Source organism: Triticum aestivum, chromosome 7B, assembly GCF_018294505.1.
Source record: "Triticum aestivum cultivar Chinese Spring chromosome 7B, IWGSC CS RefSeq v2.1, whole genome shotgun sequence".
NCBI classification, from domain to species: Eukaryota; Viridiplantae; Streptophyta; class Magnoliopsida; order Poales; family Poaceae; genus Triticum; species Triticum aestivum.
In genome coordinates, this window is record NC_057813.1 from 223,320,545 (window position 1) to 223,343,057 (window position 22,513).

General features: G+C 43.9%; 1 protein-coding gene across 1 annotated transcript; it reads right to left on the reverse strand.

Moving 5' to 3' along the window:
- Positions 1 to 9,753: 9,753 nt before the first annotated feature.
- Positions 9,754 to 15,747, reverse strand: LOC123159234 (ubiquitin carboxyl-terminal hydrolase 16). Its single transcript, XM_044577060.1, has 4 exons — positions 15,593 to 15,747; positions 13,069 to 15,095; positions 11,548 to 12,559; positions 9,754 to 10,658 (listed from the first exon to the last, which is right to left on the reverse strand). The coding sequence occupies exons 1-4, from the start codon at positions 15,745 to 15,747 to the stop codon at positions 10,397 to 10,399; spliced, it is 3,456 nt and encodes a 1,151-aa protein (XP_044432995.1). The 3' UTR covers positions 9,754 to 10,396.
- Between the last annotated feature and the right edge of the window lie 6,766 nt (positions 15,748 to 22,513).

Sequence of the window (22,513 nt, forward strand, 5' to 3'; positions counted from 1 at the left end):
TAACGGTAAGAGATAACCAAGAGTGGAGCCGGTGGAGACGAGGATGTGTTACCGAAGTTCCTTCCCTTTGAGAGGAAGTATGTCTCCGTTGGAGCGGTGTGGAGGCACAATGCTCCCCAAGAAGCCACTAGGGCCACCGTATTCTCCTCACACCCTCACACAATGCGAGATGTCGTGATTCCACTATTGGTGCCCTTTAAGGCGGCAACCGAACCTTTACAAAGAAGGTTAGGGCTCTCTCCACAACTGAATTGGAGGCTCCCAACGAAACCACGGAGCTTCACCACAATGGAATGTGGCTCCGAGGTGACCTCAACAATCTACGGTGCTCAAACACCCAGGAGTAACAAAATCCACACTAGAAAGTATGGGGGAATCAAATATCCTTTGGTGGAAGTGTAGATCTAGGTCTCCTCCTTCAATCCCTAGCAAATCAACAAGTTTGAGTGGCTAGAGAGAGAGAGATCGGGCAAGAAAGCTTGAATGGTATTAATGGTGGAGTGAGAGAGTCAAGAGATAGTGTGGTAGGTGGAAGAACCATCCTTATATAGCAAACCTTAAAATCCAACTGTTACTGCGAAAACAGCACTGCAGTGGTACAACCGCTCCATACCGGGACTCACGAGTAACCTGCAGAAACCCTATCAAGTGGTACAACCGGGCAGACCGGCGGTAGTACCGGTTGTGGAGAACAACCGGAACAACCGCTCAGCCACCGCTCAACCACCGCTTTGAAACAGTAGGGTGACACCTCTGAGTGCGGTGATCGAGAGATACAGCACCGGTGCAACCGCCTGGCCCTGGTCACTTGGGTGGATAAGTCCCAAGCGGTAGAACCACTTAGGGCACCGGTGGTACCGGTGTGCAGAGCACAATCGGGACAACCGGGCCACCACCGCCCAAGTACCGCATCAAAACAGAAACCGGACCGGTTGTTGAGCGGTAATTGGCTGGTACAACCACCAATGACACACCGCGGTCAAGTTTAAGCACGATGGCGGTACCACCGCCCGGGGGCAGCGGTACAACCACTTGGTCATGACTGGGTTGTTCAACCCCATGGTATCACCCCTGGGGTGGCGGTTGGGTTAGTGCTAAGAGCCAGCGATACAACTGCTGGGAGTACACATCAACTGTTGAAAATGAAGGGGAGCTGTCTTTCTCACAAAACAAGGAAGGTAAAGGTGGGTGAGGAAAGAAGTGTACGTGCAATGATTCCCCCAACACCTTCCGATGTGATTCCCTCTTAATAGTACGGGTTTCCTACGACCAAAGAAATAAACACGTAGACAAACACCGTCTTCGATCTTTTCCTTCCAAAGAGAATGGCTAACCGATGCAAGCCTAATCACCGAGAACCTGAAGAACTTAGCACGAGATTAGACCAACAAAGGGTTGTCATCATCATCCAAAACACAAAGTAGGGAAATGTCCTCACAAATAGGATTATATGCAGTTGGAGTTAAGGTCGGAGGGGCTCCAGGGGGCCCACAAGCCTGTATGGCGTGCCCTAGGGGGGTGGGCGTGCCCCTAGGGCTTGTGGCCTCTGGGTGGCCCCCCTCTGGATAATTCTTGCGCCAGTATTTTTTATTAATTACAAAAATATTCTCTGTAAATTTTTAGGTCAATCCGAGAACTTTTATTTTTGCATAAAAATAACACCATGGCAATTCTGCTGAAAACAACGCCAGTTCGGGTTAGTTCCATTCAAATCATGCAAATTAGAGTCCAAAACAATGGCAAAAGAGTTTGGAAAAGTAGATACAATGGAGACATATCAATTTTGTATGCAATTATATTACTCTACACTACTACACTAAAACTCTTGCCATGTTATTAAAATTGCTGAATATGTTTAAAGTTAATTGCATGCATTCTGCCTGCTTTTATTATATCTTTTGTCCATGATTTTTGCGAGTACATTCAAACGTACTCACTAGCTTGTCCCTTGCTATTGTCTTAGCCAGATCACAATTGGAAGAGGAGCACTACGAAGACACCCCCACAACCTAGGAAATTAGAGATAGCAGCCACGGGAGATAGAAGTTAGCCAGGCCAGTTGTTCCTGTGGGAATGAAGTCCCATCGACGTTGGAGATCCACGAGTCGCTCACGTCATCCACCACTAGATATCCTTGTTATACTCAATGGACCTTTATGGCCTTGTACTCAAATTCTTGTAACTGCTTGGAATTCTGTATCAAGGAAGTGTCCACCAGCAAACAATAATCCTAGGGCTGGTGATGACACAAGGGTCATTTGTTGGGATATTATGTCCTGGAAAACTGGCCCTAACAGCTTTAGGCACTGGGGCCTTGTTCTTCTCACTTGCAGAAACATTTCTTGTAGTTCTCTTGGGCTTGACAGCTGAAACTTTGGGTTTAGACTTGGAAGTAGCAACAGTTTTCATTGCATCTGCCATAAGTTTCTGAGACTTGGCAGGAGGTGGATTAGCTGCTGGCTCTTCCTCTTCATCTTTAGGCATATAATCTCTCCTCATGGAGGTAGGTTTGAAGATCACTTGAACTGGCTCTTTTCTCACTCTCTTTTTCTTTGGTGGCTCCTCCTCAGCAATCTTGTCCTTCTTGGACTGAGGAACCTTTCTCACTGTTGTTCTATCCTTGGAGCTGTCAGAAGGTTTTGTACTAGCAGTTGTGCCATACTCCTTTGCAAGAAATATTTTCTTCTTCTTTGATGTTGTTCCCTCAACAACAAAATCCTCATCATCCGAGGTTCTCTTCCTCCTTGCCCTGGTAGCAGCTTTAGGCAATTTTGGAGAACTCCTTTCTCCCTCATATATAGTAGCTGCCTTCAGGACAAGAGCCTTCACTTAGGTCAACATTTGCTTCTGAGGCATTCTGACTTTCACTGGCATCTGATATCTTGCAAGCTAACCCTTTGAATAGTTGGGTATGGGCAGAGTAGATGAATCATCACAAAAAGCAGATCGTTTTGAAGAAAAATAGGTTTAAATCTTAGTTTCAAGTTTTCACACAAGGCATTTCGGATCAGCCGAGTTGATAACCTTGGTGATACCGAAGCACTTAACATAAACATGGCACACAGTTTCAGTCAGACCGATATGTGGCTCGGTGTCTCCGATATGCTAGGGTTTCACTGAAATTTTACTTTCGGACTCACCGATTAGTACAACTCAATGGCACTGAGACGTACTAGTGCAATGGCTAAAGCCAAATCGGTGACTCCGAGAATTTCAAATTGGTCGGTCCGAGATGCATTCTGCGAAAACTTAAACCTAAATTTTTTACTCGAATCTAATCTACCAAATTTATACTAGGAATGAATAGTGCAATCTGTGGCAAGAGTAATGGCAATCCATCTGTGAATTGAATCAGAATTTAGAACACGGAGGGGGTCGAATCTCACCCTAACTTGGTGGAGATTCTCGACGGCGGCAACGACGGAGAAGATTGCCGTTGATGGCGATGGAGTCTGGCAGCAAGGGCGCACTAGAGACGAAGACGACAATCTGGAGACCGGGGCGACAACAGCAATGGGGTGTGGTAATGTGATGTTTGAAGAAATTTTCAACGTACGGGACGCGAATATATATCAACTTGATAGGAATCCTTGGAGTTGTAGTCGAACTTGATGAATTAGAACTTGATGAAGTCTTGGGCACCCACTTGACCAAGGCTTGAGGTGCTTCTTCAAATGAATCAATCTCTTCTTGAAGCTTTTCCTTGCCTTTTAGCTTGGGATCTTGTGGTGGAAGATCACCTTGAGCTTGTGTCCCCTCAAAAGAAGTGTGTCATACTTCTCTTGATGGGGAACAAACTTTGTCTTGGGGTATTGATCTTGTTCCCACTCAACTCCATTGGCATTCAACTTTCATTCAAAACCAACACCTTGATTCTTCTTGTACCTTCCTTGCTTGTGTACAATTTCCTCAAATTGCTTACTCCTGGCAAGACTCTTGTAAACACCTTTCTCTATAATTCCCTTCAATAAGCTATTTTCTTGCTCAAGTGTAACTTGGCTAAGAGAATCATTAGTGGAGTCAAGAGAACTACTAGAAGCAACAATATTGGATTTAGCATTGTTATTGTTACTACTAGATGAAGAACCTTTCTTACTCTTGTTACTAGATTTACCTTGTGGCATGTAAGTAGACAAGAGGAGACGTTTGGCAATGTAAGAAGAACTCTTCTTTCAAAGAGCAGCATTGATTGCTTTTAGAAACTCATGCTCTTGCTCTAAATTTAGCTTCTCGAAGCGTAGCTTCTCATGAGTTCTTATGAGCTCTCTATGATCTTCTTGAGTTGTTTCATGAGCTAACTTAAGACTGTTTAGTTCTTTAGTTAGACTCTCAACCTCCTTCTTATCATTGTCATTCATTTCATCTTCATTAGCATGATTAATAGCAATTTCATTATAGCTCACATCACTAGTTTTGTCACCTAGCAAATCATCCTCATCACTATTGAAATCAAGATACTCAGGGTGTGATACCTTGGGGCCTTTAGCCATGAAGCATCTTCCAATTCCTTCAATATGTCGTGGGAGTTGGATGATACTAGAGCAAGTCCGGTAACACCTTGATCTTGAGTATAGTCGGAGTCGGAGTGATAACTTCTCTCGGAGTGGGTGTAGGAGTCGGAGCCAGAAACCCATTCACCAACATGAGCTTGATGTCTTCTTCTTGTGTAGCTATTTGCTGACTTGTCTTTCCTTTCTGAATCCTTGCTTCTTCGAGAGGGTCTTTGTTAATAACGATCATCTCTACTCCTTCTCTCTATGAGGTGATTCATCTCTTCTACTCTTCCTCCTAGGTGAGTCTTCTCTTTTCCTGTGAGGTGTAGTACACTCATTGGAATAGTGTCCGAGTCTTCCACAATTGTAGCAATTACGGTCATGACTAGAAGATCTTTTCTCATTGTAGGACCTTGACTTGGAGCTTCTATCTTTGCTTTGACTCTTGTAGAATTTGTTGAAGTTCTTCACCATTAGACTTATTTCCTCATTGGAGACTAGCTTGTCACTTGATGTTGTAGGAGCATCACTTGAAGCTTTGTATGCACCACTTGACTTGTTGTGGAGCTCCTCCTTCTCCTTGAGTGACATCTCATGAGAAACAGTTCTTCCAATGACTTCTGTGGGCTTCAGATCTTTGTAATTGGGCATCATTTGGATCAATGTGCACACGGTATCATATTTTCCATCCAAGGCTATAAGGATCTTCTTGATGATGAACTTGTCGGCCATCTCTTAACTTCCTAAGCCGACAATCTCATTTGTGATGAGAGCAAGCCTAGAGTACATTTCAATGACTCCTTCACCATCCTTCATCTTGAACTTGTCAATTTGATTTTGAAGCATATCCAACTTGGATTCCTTAATGGACTTAGTACCTTCGTGCATATCAACCAAAGTATCCCAAATTTCCTTTGCATTCTCAAGGCAGCTGATTTTGTTGAACTCCTCGGGGCACAAACCATTGAAGAGAATATCACAAGCTTGAGCATTGTATTGAAACATATTCAATTGTTCTGTGGTTGCTTCATGATCTGATTCTCTACCATCCTCAAAGAATTCACCTTGCAAGCCAATACGAACAACAGCCCAAACGGCAGGGTTATGACCAAGAATATGCATTTTCATCTTATGCTTCCAACTGGCAAAATTTGTACCATCAAATATGGACGCCATACTCTCCTAGGTTCTGAAACCAATGCTATGGAGACCAAAGCAATGGAAACCAAGGCTATGGAGACCGAAGCTCTGCTACCACTTGTAGAACCGAAAGTATGTCTAGAGGGGGCTGATTAGACTACTTGACCAAGTAAAACCTAACCTTTTCCCAATTTTAGTTATGGGAAGATTTTAGCAAATCTAGAAAGTCAAGCAACACCCTACACATGCAATTCTAAGAGTATACCAACGGAAAGTAAGACGTTGCACATGTAACTAAAGGAAGGGTTTGGAGAAGGCAAACACAATGGGGACATGAAGATTTTTGGCGTGGTTCCGATAGATGGTGCTATCGTACATCCACGTTGATGGAGACTTCAACCCGCGAAGGGTAACGGTTGCGCGAGTCCACGAAGGGCTCCACTCACAAAGGGTCCATGAAGAAGCAACCTTGTCTATCCCACCATGGCTATCGTCCACGAAGGACTTGCCTCACTCGCATAGATCTTCACGAAGTAGGCGATCTCCTTGCCCCTAAAATCTTCTTGGTTCAACTCCGCATCATGTCGGAGGCTCCCAAGAGACACCTAACCAATCTAGGAGACACCACTCACCAAAAGATAATAGATGGTGTGATGATGATGAATTCCTTGCTCTTGTGCTTCAAATGATAGTCTCCCCAACACTCAACTCTCTCTCACACACACAGATTTGGCTATGGTGGAAGAAGGATTTTAGTGGAAAGCAACTTGGGATAGGCTAGAAATCAAGGTTCAAGTGGTAGGGATGGAATCTCTTGATCTCAACACATGAGTAGGTGGTTCCCTCTAAGAAAATGAGTAGTGGAAGTGTAGGCACATTCTGATGGCTCTCTTACTAAGTAAGAGGGGGTGGAGGGGTATATATAGCCTCCACACAAAATCCAACCATTACACACCTTTGACTCAACTCGGTGGCATCGATTAGAATTCTCGGTGGCACTGACCTGTGTAAAAGATATGAATGTTGGGAGTGTTAGTGGGATCGACTAGACACATCTCGGAGGGACCGATGTGGAATGGCAAAGGCAAACCTCATTTCGGTGGCACCGATTGCATCAACTCAGCAGAATCGAAGTGAATCAATAAGGCAACAGAAAGGTTGGCAAGCCATCTCGGTAGCACCAATTGCAGAACTCGGTAAGGCCGAAATAATTGCAACAGGTTACAAAAGGTTTGGCAAGCCATCTCGGTGGGACCGGCTGCAAAACTCGATAAGACCCAAATAATTGCAATAAGTTATAGAGAGTTGGCAAGCCATCCTGGTGGGACCGAGAACCATATCGATGACTCTGATTTGTTAGGGTTTGGCTATGGCAGTGTCCAGATGAACTTGGTGGGTCCGGATAGGTATGTTTTGGTGGGACCGAGTTGGAATGTAGGGTTTTGGACAGATTTGGATAGAGAAAGTGGCTGAGGGTTTTGGAGCAATGTCACTAAGCACTTGAGAAAACTGATCATTATCAAACCCTCATCCCCTTTTAATAGTATTGGCTTTCCTATGGACTCAATATGATGTTGGATCACTTAACCAAAAATGTAGAGTCTTGAGCTTTTGCCAATCCATGTCCTTAGCATTTTGAGGGGTCCACAATCACTAGTCCTTGCCATGCCAATCATTGAACTTCCTGAATTCTATGACTTGAAAGGCTATTAGTTCAATGAGATATATATGTTGTTATGAATTACCAAAACCACACGGGGATTGGTTTCACTTTTAGGACTCTTCTGTATGGCAGATCTTCTAATCTGGAGTGCGCCACACATTGGTCGTGGTATCCAACTGCCGCAAACGCGCTAGATTATATATAGTGCAATGGAATTATGTAATGTAATGATAATTCATAGGTAATGGCCTTTAATTAGGTAATATAATGTGATTTCATCTGTAATGTAGTTAGGTAATATCATGTGATTTCATATGCAATGCATTTTTGTAATGTAATGTGATGCAACACAATTTTTGATACCAACACTCTAGATAGTGTTGACGTATGTCTAACGCCAACAATAACATATTTATCTCAGGCGTGGCCCACACATGCCTGTAGTAAAACATTACCGCCGACGTTGGAAGCAAACGCCGCTAGTGAGACTTATCACTGGTGTTATACTACCGGCGTCTAGGATCTGCGCCGGTAACCAAGTTTTTGGAACACGGCTACTTGGCTTTTTCCTATTAGTGTGGTGAGGGAGAGCCTTCTTCCTGTCAAAAAGATAGTCGTTTCTTGCTTTCCAAAGGCACCACATAAAATTGAGAATGTTTGAAGCAGAAGCATGTGGACGATTCATGTTAAGCAAAGCCAGAATAATGTTGCGCATATTGGAATGATTCTGAACTAAAACATCTGATCTAATATACCAAGGATGGCAGTACAATGCTGCTCTAGCAAAATCACAAAGAACAGAGGTGTATCTCATTCTCCTGTTGGCCACATCTGCAACAAAATTCAAAAATATGTATAGAAAAGCGGCCAACCCTCAAACCTATGGGAAGAACTTACTGAAGATGCCTCCAAGAAAAATTTTGGACTCTGGGAATCATAAGCTTTTGCTTCCAAATCATCTTGAGGAGATTTTTAACCTGCAAGGAAACTTAAGAAGGGGAATTCCTAGGATTGGCATGAATATCCCGCAAACATAATTTTTAAGTGGATTTGGAAGAACAAATTCCATTAGGAGTAAGATCCAAGCATGACATGTCAGGGCAATCTTCATTAATAATCTCAGTTTGGATAGTAGCAGCCGCTAAAGGCTGCTGAAAGAGAGAGCGAATGAGATTATTGTTCTAGACTTTCTGTCCCGGGAGCCAAAGATCTTTAACAAGAGAAGGATATTTGTATCCAGGACTCTGAATAATGAGTTGATCATGAACTGTAGCCCAATAAGAACACAAAGGAGTACTCCAGAGAGAGATATTCCCTTGAGTGATTTGGTAGAAAGAATGAGCTTTGAGCTTAGAAATCATTTTGAAAATGGAGGACCAGAATGCTGATTTGGGAGTGTTTGGAGTTGTAGTCCAAATGGAGGCATCATGAAAATATTTGGATTTAAGCACAAGGTGTAAATGAGAAGAGGGGGCTTTAGCAAGTCTCCAAGAAGCTGCACGAATCATACTTTCATTACGGCTTGCAAATTCCTTATACCAAGCTCTAAGACAAAGGCTTCTATAGAATTATTTTCTCTAATTCATTTGCACCAAAAATTCATAATAATAGCAGTGAGTTTGGCTATAAATTTATTGCAAAATATTAGTCATGTAGTACACAGGAATAGCAGAGAAAACAGATCTAATCAGCTCAAGCCTAGCAGCATCAGAGAGTATATTAGCTTTGTAAGCAGGCAACTTGTCTATAAATTTATCCAAAACAAAATTATAAGCAGCAACTTTTTTTTTGCAGGGAGAAAAAAGAGGATGGCCTAAATGAGTGAAAGTATTGTCCATGTTAGAAACAGAAAAACTTTATGGTAGCTTGGTTCTATGTGTATCGACTCTATCGTAGCTTCGGAGATTGCCACTCCACGTCTGACCCGCTTTGGTCTCGTTCAGTTTGCCCGCCTAACGTATTGGCTCGGTTTCATCTGCCAAGCAATAACTTATGTGTCTGACAGCTTCACTGTCGCTGATGACTAGTAGTTGTTGTCTCTATGTAGTAGTTGACCTTTGTTAAGCTTCGCCGACCAATCGGTTCCTGATTGCCTCTTTCTTGTGATTTGAATAAAATGCAACAATTCCAACTAAGAGAAACAGTAGCAATGACAGGCGAAGCCGCTCCTATGATGGGTTGGAAAATGCAAAATGGCAGTTGACTGTAGATTTCGTTTTCCCGTGGATTCAGACTTACTAGACTCGCTACTCGGATACACATAATCCACGCGTCCAGAATAGGTCGAGAACAATCAACAACTGTTATTAATTGGATATGTTCCATGTTTTCCACTGTCCTGCACAGTCAATGTTGTTCTTTTTTCTCAATATGTAAAGGACAGATGATGGAGAAATAGACGTGTTTCTCATGGACAGAGAACTGGTTATAAACGAGTGTGAACATCTGGGAAATACACTTTGGTTCCTGGTTGTAGATACACCCTATATGAGTTTTTTTTTAATAATTCAACAAAAAGTCAAAACAGGTAAGAACTATTTTTAGAATAAACTTGACTTACTTTTGCACTACTATATAAATTTTCACGGAAAAAAACAACGTTGACTTCACACCGAAAAAAAGAAATTTATTTACTATTATAGGTCACTATTCACACTATTTTGGCCAAAAAATTGTCTTTTCTTGAAAACAAGTCAAAGGGGGGTTTTCTTTTTGTGAAACTTTTCTCACATGTACAATGGAAGGTCAAGTTTATTTCGAAAATATTTTCAGAATTATTTGACTTTTTGTTGACTTACTAAAAAGAATCCATATAGGGTGTATATGTCCCCATAGACCAAATGTCCGCCTCCGTGAACATCTGCCTAACAACACTAGCCGAATTCTTTCCAGTTGACTACCCTGCAATCAATTCGCAACAAAAAGGAAAAAGACTACCCTGCAATGTACATGCTGCAACCAATGCAAAATCTTGCAATGACTCAGCCAAAGCAACAAAATTGGACGTGATGACGACTCTATGTATCTATCTACACTTGGCAATTGCTATGCTTGCTATAATCAAACTTGTGCATCCTTTCTCATTGTCCATCTGGTCTGGTTAGTTGGTGGCTAGGCTCCCAGATATACCATGGTCATCCATCCTCTCATAGAAAAGCATGTACGCCTCGCACCCGAGAACTTCTTGTAGGGGGACTTCCTTGATGTCGCGATCGCTTGCGCAAACCCATGAGGAAGAACCACTGCTCTGCTCCTTGCGACCTGCCCTCACATAAGCAACGTAGTGCCCTATACTCAAGGCGTGGCCACGGTGCTCAATGACACCAACTAGACGATAGCTGGAGTTACCTTTGTCCTCGGAACTGAAGAGTAAAAAAAAGTAGTAATAAACAGCTAGATCAGATGCAAGGAAACTGAAGATTAAGCTGGAATACCAACAATGCAATGTCTTTCTTCAAACAACAAACTGGACATTTGTTAACAAGAAAGCTCTATCAGATTAACAAAACAATATGGTGTATCTCAAGTGACTGATTACATACTTACTAATTATAACTATTAGAAATAAAGGCTCATACTAATTCTCAACAGGTCATTCAAAGATGTTAGGTTTGTATATATATGATATCCATCCAATTGCAAGTCTAAAACCAGAACTATACTTAACAATCCAAACTTCAAACAGATTTTATACACTACACCAAGGTGATGATAATATAATCATAACTTGGTCAGTGATACTGATACACTGCCAAGGTGAATAGAGTTTATACTCAACAGCCTGGACATCTGATACATATTGCAATATGGTATCCTATACTAAAAAAGAAATATTAACAGTTTCAATCAATGGCACAGGGTTCTGGTGACGGTCCATATCAGGCTGTCAGTACACACTCAAATTAAGCTGATGCCTTCAGACGATTCAGTCAAGCTTGCAATTATCGTGTCCTGACAAGTACGAAATGCTAGTCTGAACCAAGAAAAAAATTGTAGTCTGAACCTGAACCTATAAAATAGTTTACAAACTTACATATAAATTCCTGAAGTCTGACATATATTTTGTGTTCAAAACCTTCATTTCTGTAACCTGCAATGCCTATTTTTGTAGAGAAGGAATACTCCTAAAGCTTTGTAGAAGCAAACTATGACACAAAATAGTTGCTGGATTTCTAAAGGTAAGGACTTAATGGAATAGGCATAAAAGAACAGTCTTATAAATTGCTGTATAGAACTATCAGAAGTCGGTACCTGGGGTCCATGAACGGTCCTGCATGAAGAATCTCTTTAAAGCTAACATGTCCTCTCACTTTAGAAAGAGCATTGGTGAATCTCTTCAGTTGAATGGTTAACACAGGTGGCAGCTTAGTAATCAATTGTATTTGAAAACCACCAGTCTCATATTTCTGCTCAATTCGGTTTTCTTCCACTTGTTGCGCACTATGATCATCCAGCTTTACCGGCTTCCCACTGCCTAGATTTTGGTCGCCGGTATCCTGACTATCCTGGGCACTCAGCAGGTCAGTCTGCTTATCAGTTGGAAAGGAACTAGGTGCAGCTTCCTGACCAACTTCGTGACTTTCAGATTTTTTATTGGTAGTGCTGCAAGAGGCCGAGTTCTTTTCATCATAGCTCATCCCTGAAGTGATTTCTTCACTAATTCTGTCTTCAGAAAGAATAACTTGGTGATGTGCATCTGAACCATGTGTTTGTCTACTTGGAGAGGTGTAATGTACCGACAAGCTATTCAAATCATTAGATCGCTCACTTGGGCATGTTTTCCTGTCTGATAATTCAGTCTGGTCTCCTTCAACTGTTGGGTTTACATTGGTACTTGCTATCATCGGTTCACCATTTTCACTTCCATTTGTTCTCGGCAGCTCAACAACCTTGGAACAGTTATCACATTTCCATCCCATCGGACAATAGCAAAGAAGTGTCAAGCAGTCCTCGAGTGATGCAACAGAGTTCATATGTACTGCCTCATCATCAGTAATATCACTGCTCTGAGCTCTCCCCTTGTCTTCTGTAGTAAATTCTACTGAGTAAGTGTTCTCCTTGGCTTCTATATCAACAAGTGGAGGTGGACCAGTATCTTCTGGACCGTGAGGATCTACTATTGATTCATCCATTCGTTCAGTGTCATCAAACAAGTTAGGAATGAAATCAAGAACTTTTATTGGCACTTCAATGATCTCTCGTGGGACATCATTTTTCTGAGTCTGCAAACGACCGTGTGCAACATCCTCCACTTCAGTAGAATCTGCAGATTCAAGCATACAGGTATTTAGTTTCATCAGCATTGGCAAGATTATGCAACCTGAAACCCTCATCCTTTGCACATTTAAGAATCTTTATCCACCACGTTCTAAGCTCTCTTTTTTCGACAATATCCACAAACGCTTAAGTTAACCAACCATTTTTAGTAACACTTATTTTATGAAGGTAAGGACTCAAGACCCTGAGCTATCTTCAAATGTCAATTTAAACTACGACACTATACCAAACACTTTTTTCATGCTAAGACTGTTGAAACATCCAGCCCAATTTTTCGTAGCCACCCCGAACGCTTTGCTGCTACTTTTTAATGCATATGTAAAATGTCCTTAACAATTTTCTCTACTTAGCTATTACCGGAGCTCCATACCGGAAAGTGTCATGTGTTCTGTGTTCAGAAAAATAGCTAGCTGGTACTAGATCTCACTATACCACACCTGTGGGCCTGATCCACATTATATGTTTTAAGTTAGCTAGAGGAGCACATAGACTTACCAACTTGCAAAGGCTTGGGTGTTTTCTCTATGGCCTCATTTCCAAATTCTGAACCAGGAAACTGAGAATCACCGCCTTCAGCAATTGTTTGAATCTTTTCTCCATCAGTCTTGTCGGTTTGTTGGAATAGTTCCTTACGAGACTTCGTCGGAGATCCACGGCTTCTGGTCATTGGTGGTAACGTAACACTTCTGGCTGGACAATCCTTTGATGGCAGCGCCAGTTGGAGCTCATCGAATTGCAGACCCAAAACTGATTTAGTTGGGCAACTTATGCAGTATAAGGTCTGACGCAACCAGCCCCCAAAAATGGAATTGCCAATTGCACGAAACTCAGCGCCCCCATGCAATTTGTTTAGGTCCTTTGTCTCCTCTTCCAAAGCACTGCGCAAAGATGTAAGAAACTCTTGGCTATCCTGCATAAGAGAGCCCTTGAACTGCGGATTAAATACCCGCATATCTTTCAATAGCATCTCTGGATCCAGCGCGCGTCTGGCATCATTTGTGCTGCTTGTCTCCACAAACAATTGCTTCAGGTGCAGACCAATTCTCCCCAGCCGAGCACCCGGTCCTAAAATCGTTGTCCTCAGCTCACCGAGCGCAAGGAGACACTGCAGCAGTGCATTCATGTAGCATGTGTTTCCAAGATTTGGCAACCCTCTGATAACACAGCCATTTCCATTAGAGTACCCAGACGCATCATCGCCGGTCACTATTGCCCACAAATCCTTTGTATAACTCTCGGCCACTGTTCCCCACTCATCCCATCCATTGCTGGCCGACATTGCCCGCTCATCCCTTTTATTTCTGGCCACAGTTGCCCACTCATCATCGCTCAGCTTGTCCTGACCGAGCTTCAGAACGTGCCCACACTCGAAGCAGTAGCCCTTATACGGTTCATTGTACCACAGAGCAACCCAATGGTAGTCCCTGGTGGCGTGCCAGCGGGCGTGTCCCTGCGGATTTTCCATGTCCCCATTATCCCCGGTGCAGAAAGTAGAGGTGCACTCCGTGCACACCATCAACCCAGCAGCAGCTCCCCTCCAGGTGCAGGTGGTAGTGCATGGGAAATGCTCGCACTCTGGGGGCTTCTCGGCGGTCTTGATATCACGCACCATATCATCCAGCTCCTCCCTGTCCTTGAACAAGTGCTCGCATGACCCGATGTCGTATGTGCAGTCGCTGGTCTCCTCCGCTTCCCCCGTCGATGGCGACTCGCTCGACAACACCAATGCCTCGGACGCAGGCAGGTCCAGGTGCGGATATTTCTGAGTGTTCTCAGCCGCAGACGCAAGCAGCAGAAGGTCCATGGGCGGGAGTTTCTGCGGGTTCTCGGCCCCCGTCTCGCACCCTTCCTTTGCAATGCTGGCCATTGTTCCCCAGCCATCCTTTGCAACGCCGGCCATTGTTCCCCAGCCATCCTTTGCAACGCTATCCCCCGGCATTTGCTGATCCTTTTCGTTTCTGGCCGCCACTGCATAGTCATCTTCGCTCCAGTCACTGAGTCTCATGGGGTGTGCACACAAGAAGCAGTATCCCAAATTCGGTTCATCGCACCACTGAGCAACCCAATGCTGGTGCTCGCCAGCGTGCCAGCGGGCGTGTCCCTGCGGATTTTCTATGTCCACCGGCCACCCAGAGCAGAAGAAATAGGCGCAGTCTATGCACTTCATCATCCCTTGGTCGTCCTCACTGGCTCCCTTCCAGGTCGTCTTGCAATTACGACGCTGGCACTTCCGAGGCTCCTTGAGGACCTTGTTTGCGACCTTGAGATCATGTACCACCATATCCAGATCGGAAAGTATGTGGTCGCACCGCCCGCTGTCGACAGTACTGTCGCTGCTGGTTGCCGCCTCCGCTTCCTCGGATGATGGCCACTCGCTCCACCCCGTCGGAGACGCAGACGCGGCGCTGCGTCCAGGACCAGCCGCGGCCAGCGGGTCCAGGCGCGGCGACTTCTGCGGGCTGTCGGACGCCTCCTCCGCCCTCTCCCTCTTCTCCTCTACCATCACGCCTGTCGCCTGGAAACTAGTAAGAAACAACGAGGATGAGTACAGTGAATTCTGAACCCCAAAAATCACGGACTAGAGATTGAACCAGACTTGAGATGACTAGAAAAAACTCCATCAAGAAGCCAGCAAAACCAAAAATCCCAGCAACCATCAAGGGTTAGCGGCGCCAATAACTTTCCTGAAGCGAAAATCCCGAAAAATCCGAGAACGAGAGAAAAAAAAAACTCCACTAACAAGACGAGAGGAAATCGAACATTCCGGTAGCGAACATCAAGAGCTTCGCAGCTTACAGCGGAAAAGCAACCGGGAACGCCGGCGGAGCGGAGGACAAGGAAAACTCCGCCGTCAAGACATGAAGAACCCGAGCATTCCGTCGGAGAAACACACAAGAGCAGCGGCGCGGATCCGATTCGGGAACCGAGAGAAACCCACCAGCAACACGCGATCAAGCAGGCAGGCAAGCACGCGCGCACCCAGCGACGCGGAATTAGGCGGGGAGGAGACGAGGCTTACCAGGAGGCGGCGAGGGAAGAGGACTCGACCGAGCAGAGCAGCGGCGTGGGCAGCGAGGCGGCGAAAGGGAGGGAGGCGATTTCGCTGGTCGGGGGACGGTGGCGCCGGGGCGGGTTTGGTGGGCTGGGAGCTGGGTGACGAACTGTTGCGGCCATGCGTACCACCGGAATGGATTTTATCTCGGGGGTTACGCAAAATTCTGAGGCCCTGCCCGGCCCGGTATGTGGGTGTGATGGACCGTGGTTTCGGTTTTCGAGCACAGAACTTGGGGCTTGATCCCAAAAAAATACACTTTGGGCCAACAAATACAATGAGCAAATTTCTCCACAAAATATGATAAGCATTTTCTTTTGCTCAAAAAAAATATATAAAAAAATCTGATAAGCATTTTCTCAAATAAAATCTGATAAGCAAATACTACACTCCAAATCAAATGTGATAAGCAAATCTGTTTCTACAACCCGAATATCCATTTCGGCTCCTGAGCTCATCTGATCTCGGTGAACAGTAAAATCAAAACAAATACTAAAAAAAAATCATATTCCTGATTTTTTTTTAAATATTCTAGTGTGTTAGGTCCGTGCGAAATTTCAATTCATCTTGACATGTGAGCTGCTCTCAGCAAAAATAAAAAATTCTGTCCCGAACAGTGCAAAATAGTAAACTTTTTCACAGACCCAAATTTTGTTTGTTTTTTTTTTGCTGAGAGTTGCTCAGATATCCAAATGAGCTGAAATTTAGCATGAACCTCACGCACTAGACCATCTTCTATGCAAAATTTATTTTGGATTTTTCTAGTATTTCTTTTGATTTTATTGTCCATGCGCAGGAGCAGATGAGCTCGGGAGCCATTTAGCCGCCTTCTCTACAACCTCTCTTCCCTATAGTACTAAAAACGCATTTCTATATCCCACAAGTTACCCAATATCATGAGATGGCACATATAAACTGAGTTAATATACCCTTGGGCCTGTTTGTTATTTTAATTTCCATCTAAGGTGTTCTTGTATGGTTTATGGACTTCACAAAAAGGAAAAAAAGAGTGCTTTTAGCCTTACTTCCAACTGTATCGGAAGAGGAGATAGATTTGGGTACAAGTGGCTAGCAAATATAGAGGGGGGATAAAGATTATACCTCCAAAATTAAAGCTAATGTAGACAATATGTAATGACATATCCTCTTGTGCATCATCATCGATTATTGGTGACACTTGTGACAACCGATCATGTCACTATCCACAACATAGTTACTGGTGACGACCGATCATGTCACTATCCACGACATAGTTTTCTTCACAAGACTAATAATCTACAACATAGTAATTGAGGTTCGAACATATCTGTCTAGTAGTTCTTGATCACATTCTTCGAATCATTGGCTAAACATGCTCGAAGTCCACTCTTATGGACACATGTAGGACCTTGAAGTATGTCTAGAGGGGGGTGATTAGACTACTTGACCAATTAAAAACTTAACCTTTTCCCAATTTTAGACTTTGGCAGATTTTAGCTATCTTTGGACAAGTCAAGCAATCTTCACACAATTCAAGCAAGCATGCAAAGAGTATATGAGCAGCGGAATTTAAAGCATGCAACTTGCAAGAATGTAAAGGAAAGGGTTTGGAGGATTCAAACGCAATTGGAGACACGGATATTTTTGTCGTGGTTCTGATAGGTGGTGCTATCGTACATCCACATTGATGGAGACTTTAACCCACGAAGGGTAACGGTTGCACGAGTTCACGGAGGGCTCCACCCACGAAGGGTTCACGAAGAAGCAACCTTGTCTATCCCACCATGGCCGTCGCCCACGAAGGACTTGCCTCACTAGTGGTAGATCTTCACGAAGTAGGCGATCTCCTTGCCCTTACAAACTCCTTGGTTCAACTCCACAATCTTGTCGGAGGCTCCCAAGTGACACCTAGCCAACCTAGGAGACACCACTCTCCAAGAAGTAACAAATGGTGCGTTGATGATGAACTCCTTGCTCTTGTGCTTCAAATGATAGTCTCCCCAACACTCAACTCTCTCTCATAGGATTTGGATCTGGTGGAAAGAAGATTTGAGTGGAAAGCAACTTGGGGAAGGCTAGAGATCAAGATTCATATGGTAGGAATGGAATATCTTGGCCTCAACACATGAGTAGGTGGTTCTCTCTCAGAACTGGTAAGTTGGAAGTGTAGGTTTGTTCTGATGGCTCTCTCCACGAATGAAGAGGAGGTGGAGGGGTATATATAGCCTCCACACAAAATCTAACCGTTCTACACAATTTACCAAACTCGGTGGGACCGAATCAACAAACTCGGTCGGACCGATTCAGTAAACCTAGTGACTGTTAGGATTTTCAGTGGGACCGACATGCAACTCGGTAAGACCGATATGGTTAGGGTTAGGGCATAACGTAATCTTGGTGAGACCGATTACACAAACTCGGTGAGACCGATTTTCGTAATTAGCTAACCAAAGAGTTGGTCAGGTAAACTCAGTGGGAGCGATTCGCTCTTTTCGGTGAGACCGAAATGTTACGAAAGGGAAACAGAGAGTTTACATTGCAATCTCGGTGGGACCGATCGCTCACTTCGGTTAGACCGAAACGTGACGAAGGGGAACAGAGAGATTTCAATACCATCTCGGTGAGACCGAGATCCCTATCGGTGAGACCGATTTGCCTAGGGTTTGTGGCAGTGTGGCTATGACATTTGAACTCGGTGGCACCGGATAGAAAGAATCGGTAGGACCGATTTTGACTTTGGGTTTAGGTCATATGTGGATGTGAGAAAGTAGTTGAGGGTTTTTGGAGCATATCACTAAGCACTTGAAGCAAGAGGCTCATTAAGCAACACCTCATCCCTCCTTGATAGTATTGGCTTTTCCTATAGACTCAATGTGATCTTGGATCACTAAAATGTAAAATGTAGAGTCTTGAGCTTCTGAGCTGGAGCCAATCCTTTGTCTTTAATATTTTGAGGGATCCACTTTCATCATCCATGCCATGCCATTCATTGAGCTTTCCTGAAATATTTGTCTTGGAATAGCATTAGCTCAATGAGCTATATGTTGTTATGAATTACCAAAACCACCTAGGGATAGTTGCACTTTCAATCTCCCCCTTTTTGGTAATTGATGACAACATATAGATCAAAGCTTCGACAAATGATAATAAGATTGGAAAACATCGTCGCTTTGATAAGTATGTGATAAGCAAGAGCTCCCCCTAAATTTGTGCATAGTTTAAGATTTGCTTTGGACTGCAAATGCACAAGGAATTAGGCTCATGGGTTACTCTTCCATGTCACATACATCTTGGTGGAGCGCTGAAAATAATAAAGATTGAATACATGCACTCATCACCAAGCAAAGTGAATGATCATATAAGGATAAGTAAGATAATGTCATCCAACAAGCATAAATGTAGCATATGATCAACCACATGATCATCAAGTATCACACAGACATAGAGTATCTCAAACAAGAAAATAAAGTTTAACCACCAAAGCAAGAGAGAACAAAAAGCAACACTCTCTCTCGAAGCCTATGATCTATACATTTTTCTCCCCCTTTGGAAACAAGTTACCAAAAAGTTCATAGAAAATGCATAGTACTAGATCGACTCTCAGGCTTGATCTTCAGGTGGTGGTGTAGATAGAACGCCAAGGACGAAAGCATTAGTTGATGTAGATGGAGCTGGAGGTGTGGGTGATGAAGCTGGTTGCATTGGAGCTGTAGGAGCTGTAGCTGGTGCAGATGAAGTGGCTCTGGTGTCTGTCACTGGCACTGCAGCTGATCTCTGAGCTCTAGGCACTCTGGCAAATGCATCTGTGGTTGTCTTGCCTTTCCTCTCCTCCATGTCATCTTGAAGCTGCTCAACAACAGACTGGATCTCAGTCACCTTCACATCTAAATTGTAGAACTTCTGCTCCATGATCCTCTCCAGGCTCTCCTGGTTTTGAGTCAAGGTGGCCAGCCCCTTCTCAATCCTTAGAGTGGATGCGATCAAGTAGCCTAGTTGATCCTGTTTGCTTTTCAGAAAGTACTGAGATGCCTCTTCCATTGTTGGCACCTTGGTAGCCTTCTATGTCCTTGCCTTCTCCTTGGCTTGAGCATGCACATAAGATGGTTCATCTTCATCCATAACCACTTGGTTGTCCTCAAATTCTGGATAGATAGCAAAATGTTCCTTGTCCAGCAAGTATGTGCCTGTGCCCATCTTTGATTTAATCAACTCCTGAATTTGTGGGGCATATCCACAAATTCTCTTCTGGTCTACTGCTGTCCTCTTGATAGTCTCAACAATGAGGCTCATGACCTTGAATTTCTGTGGCACATCAAACAAGTGTAGCAAGTTTATAGCATGGCCTCTTATCATGTTGTGGTCACCTGACTTGGGAAATAGAGTATGCCTGAGGATCCAGATGATCGTTGGGAGTCCTGACAGAAGATAATGTACAGATCCAAATTTATGTGTCTCAACTGCAGCATTTGGGATCTCCTTGTGCATATGAGCCATGGAATTGTGATCCATCTTCTTCTTGGCATAGACATCCAAGTCATCTTCCTGCTCCTTGGGTGCAGTGATCAGATTTGCCCATTCCTCAATAGTTGATTGGTACCTTGTACCTTCAGACATCCACACTATCCTGCCATCTGGATAGAAATGTGCTATGGAGTAGAATTGCATGATGAGCTCATCATTCCACTTTGTGAGCTTCTGCCCAACAAAGTCTGCAACTCCACAAGCAATGAAATTGTCTTGCACTCCAGGATAGTGTTCCTCATTCTCCTTCATGTAGGTCCAGTCGACCCACCTCATATCACACACTATAGTCTTCTTATCCAACAACACTTTCTCATAGAAATCCTGTTGTTCCTTAGTGTGGAACCTGTAGTCAACAACAGTCCTTCTCCTGATAGCATAGGGATCAGACAACCTCCACTGTCTGAGTCCGGCATCCTTTATCGGCTTCATGTTCTCAGCCACAGGATGAGCATCATTGTGGTCTGGAATCTTTGGCTTCAGTTTTCTCAACACATGCTCTTCATCTTCTTCTTCCTCAGCAACAGTTTCAGGCACTAGGGCCTTGTTCTTCTCTGCAGCTGGTATACTCCTAGTATTCCTCTTTGGTGCATTCTTGGACTTGGAGGCAGCTTTGGGTGCTTCTTTGGGCTTTGATGTTGCAGCCCCTGACTTTATAGCATCACACATTAGCTTTTCTGCCTTGGGTGCTGGTGCAGCAACCTCTTCTTCCTCTTCTTCATCAGAAGAATGCTTCTCAAATTCTGCCATTGGATCAACTTTCTTGCACCATCTCCCTCTCTTTCTTTCCTTCTTCTTCCCTTCTGCAGCAGCCTCTTTGGGTTGAGATTCCAAAGGTACTTGAGTGGAGGCTCTGGCTTTGGACATGGGAGTCCTCTTAGCAGGCACCTTGATCTTCATGCCAGGCTTGATTGTTGCAGCTGTGCCATACACCTTTCTGAGAACTTTCTTTTTAGAAGTGGCCTCATCCTCTACTGCCACATAATCCTCATCCTCAGAGTCTGTGGTTCTTTTCTTCCTTGTCCTGGTGGCAGCTTTGGGCAAATTGCTGGGAGTGCTTCTGCTGCCATCATCTGAAGTGCTAGAGGGACTAGTGCCCTCACTCATGTGAATCTGCTCTTCTTCCCTGTTCTGACTATCATTTTGGTCTGACACGATGCAAACACTAACTGCTGACCCTGTGAATAGTTATAGATGAGATAGAGTGGATGAGCATCACAAAATGCAGAGATTTTTGCAAAAGAATGATTCAAAAACTTAGTTTTAGTTTTCCACAGAAAGCATTTCGAATCAACCGATTTTCAAACTTGGTGATACCGAAGCAGTTTTGGAACCTAAACTAGTGAACTCGATCAGACCGAGTCACAGTTCGGTGGCACCAAGACTGCTAGGGTTTCACAAAGTTCTAAATTCGGTCACACCGATTAGCAATTCTCGGTCAGACCGAGAGTTACTAGAGCAATGGCGTTAGCCGAATCGGTGGGACCGAGTTTTTCAACTCGGTGGGTCCGAGATGGTTTCGGCGGAAACCTAACCCTAAATTTTCAAAACGCATCTATTCTAAGGATTGTTTTGACTGGATAGAGGTGTTTCAATCGTGGCAAGAATCATAATGAACACAATGTGCTGAGAATCAGACGAGGATAGAACTGTGATCGAGTTCATACCCTAGTTCGGCGATGAACTCGCTACGGCGGCAACGGTGGAGATGAAATCCATTGACGGCGGCGGAGACCAGCGACAGGAGGCGGCTGGCGACGAAGTCGACGATCCGGAGACCTAGAAGGCAGAGCGAGCTATGCCCGGGCGAAGAGGTTTGGAGAAAGTTTTCCAAATTTTTGCCCGTGTGAATATATAGCCCGACCTGTCGGTGTGACCGAGTGGAACGACTCGGTGGCACCGAGATGCATAACTGTTGACAGTTACAATAACTCGGTGTGACCAAAAAGTTCAAATCGGTTGCATCGAGATTGAAAACCTAGATCGACTTAGTGATCTCGGTATGACTGAAATGGAAGAATCGGTCAGACCGAAAAGCACAAAGAAGTTTTGGAAGTTTAAGTCTATGACAAATCGGGGACTCCGAGTGTTCCTCACACGGAGTGGTTCGAATCTGACTTGATCAAATTTTGTGATGTAGCATGAATAGAGTTTGAGACGAGAAAAGCATAGATAGCTAGAGAAGGTTCTTAGGCATTCTTGTCCATCCACTTGGCAAAAGAAAAAGAAACCAATCAATCAAAACAACAAGTGGATGTCCTCGAATGAGTACAATATGCAACCAACATGCTCACACAATAAAATGGCAAATGAAATATGTGGCAAAGCATGCACAACCAATTCTAGCATCTATCAAACAATTGGCGATGACTAGGTCATCTATATATG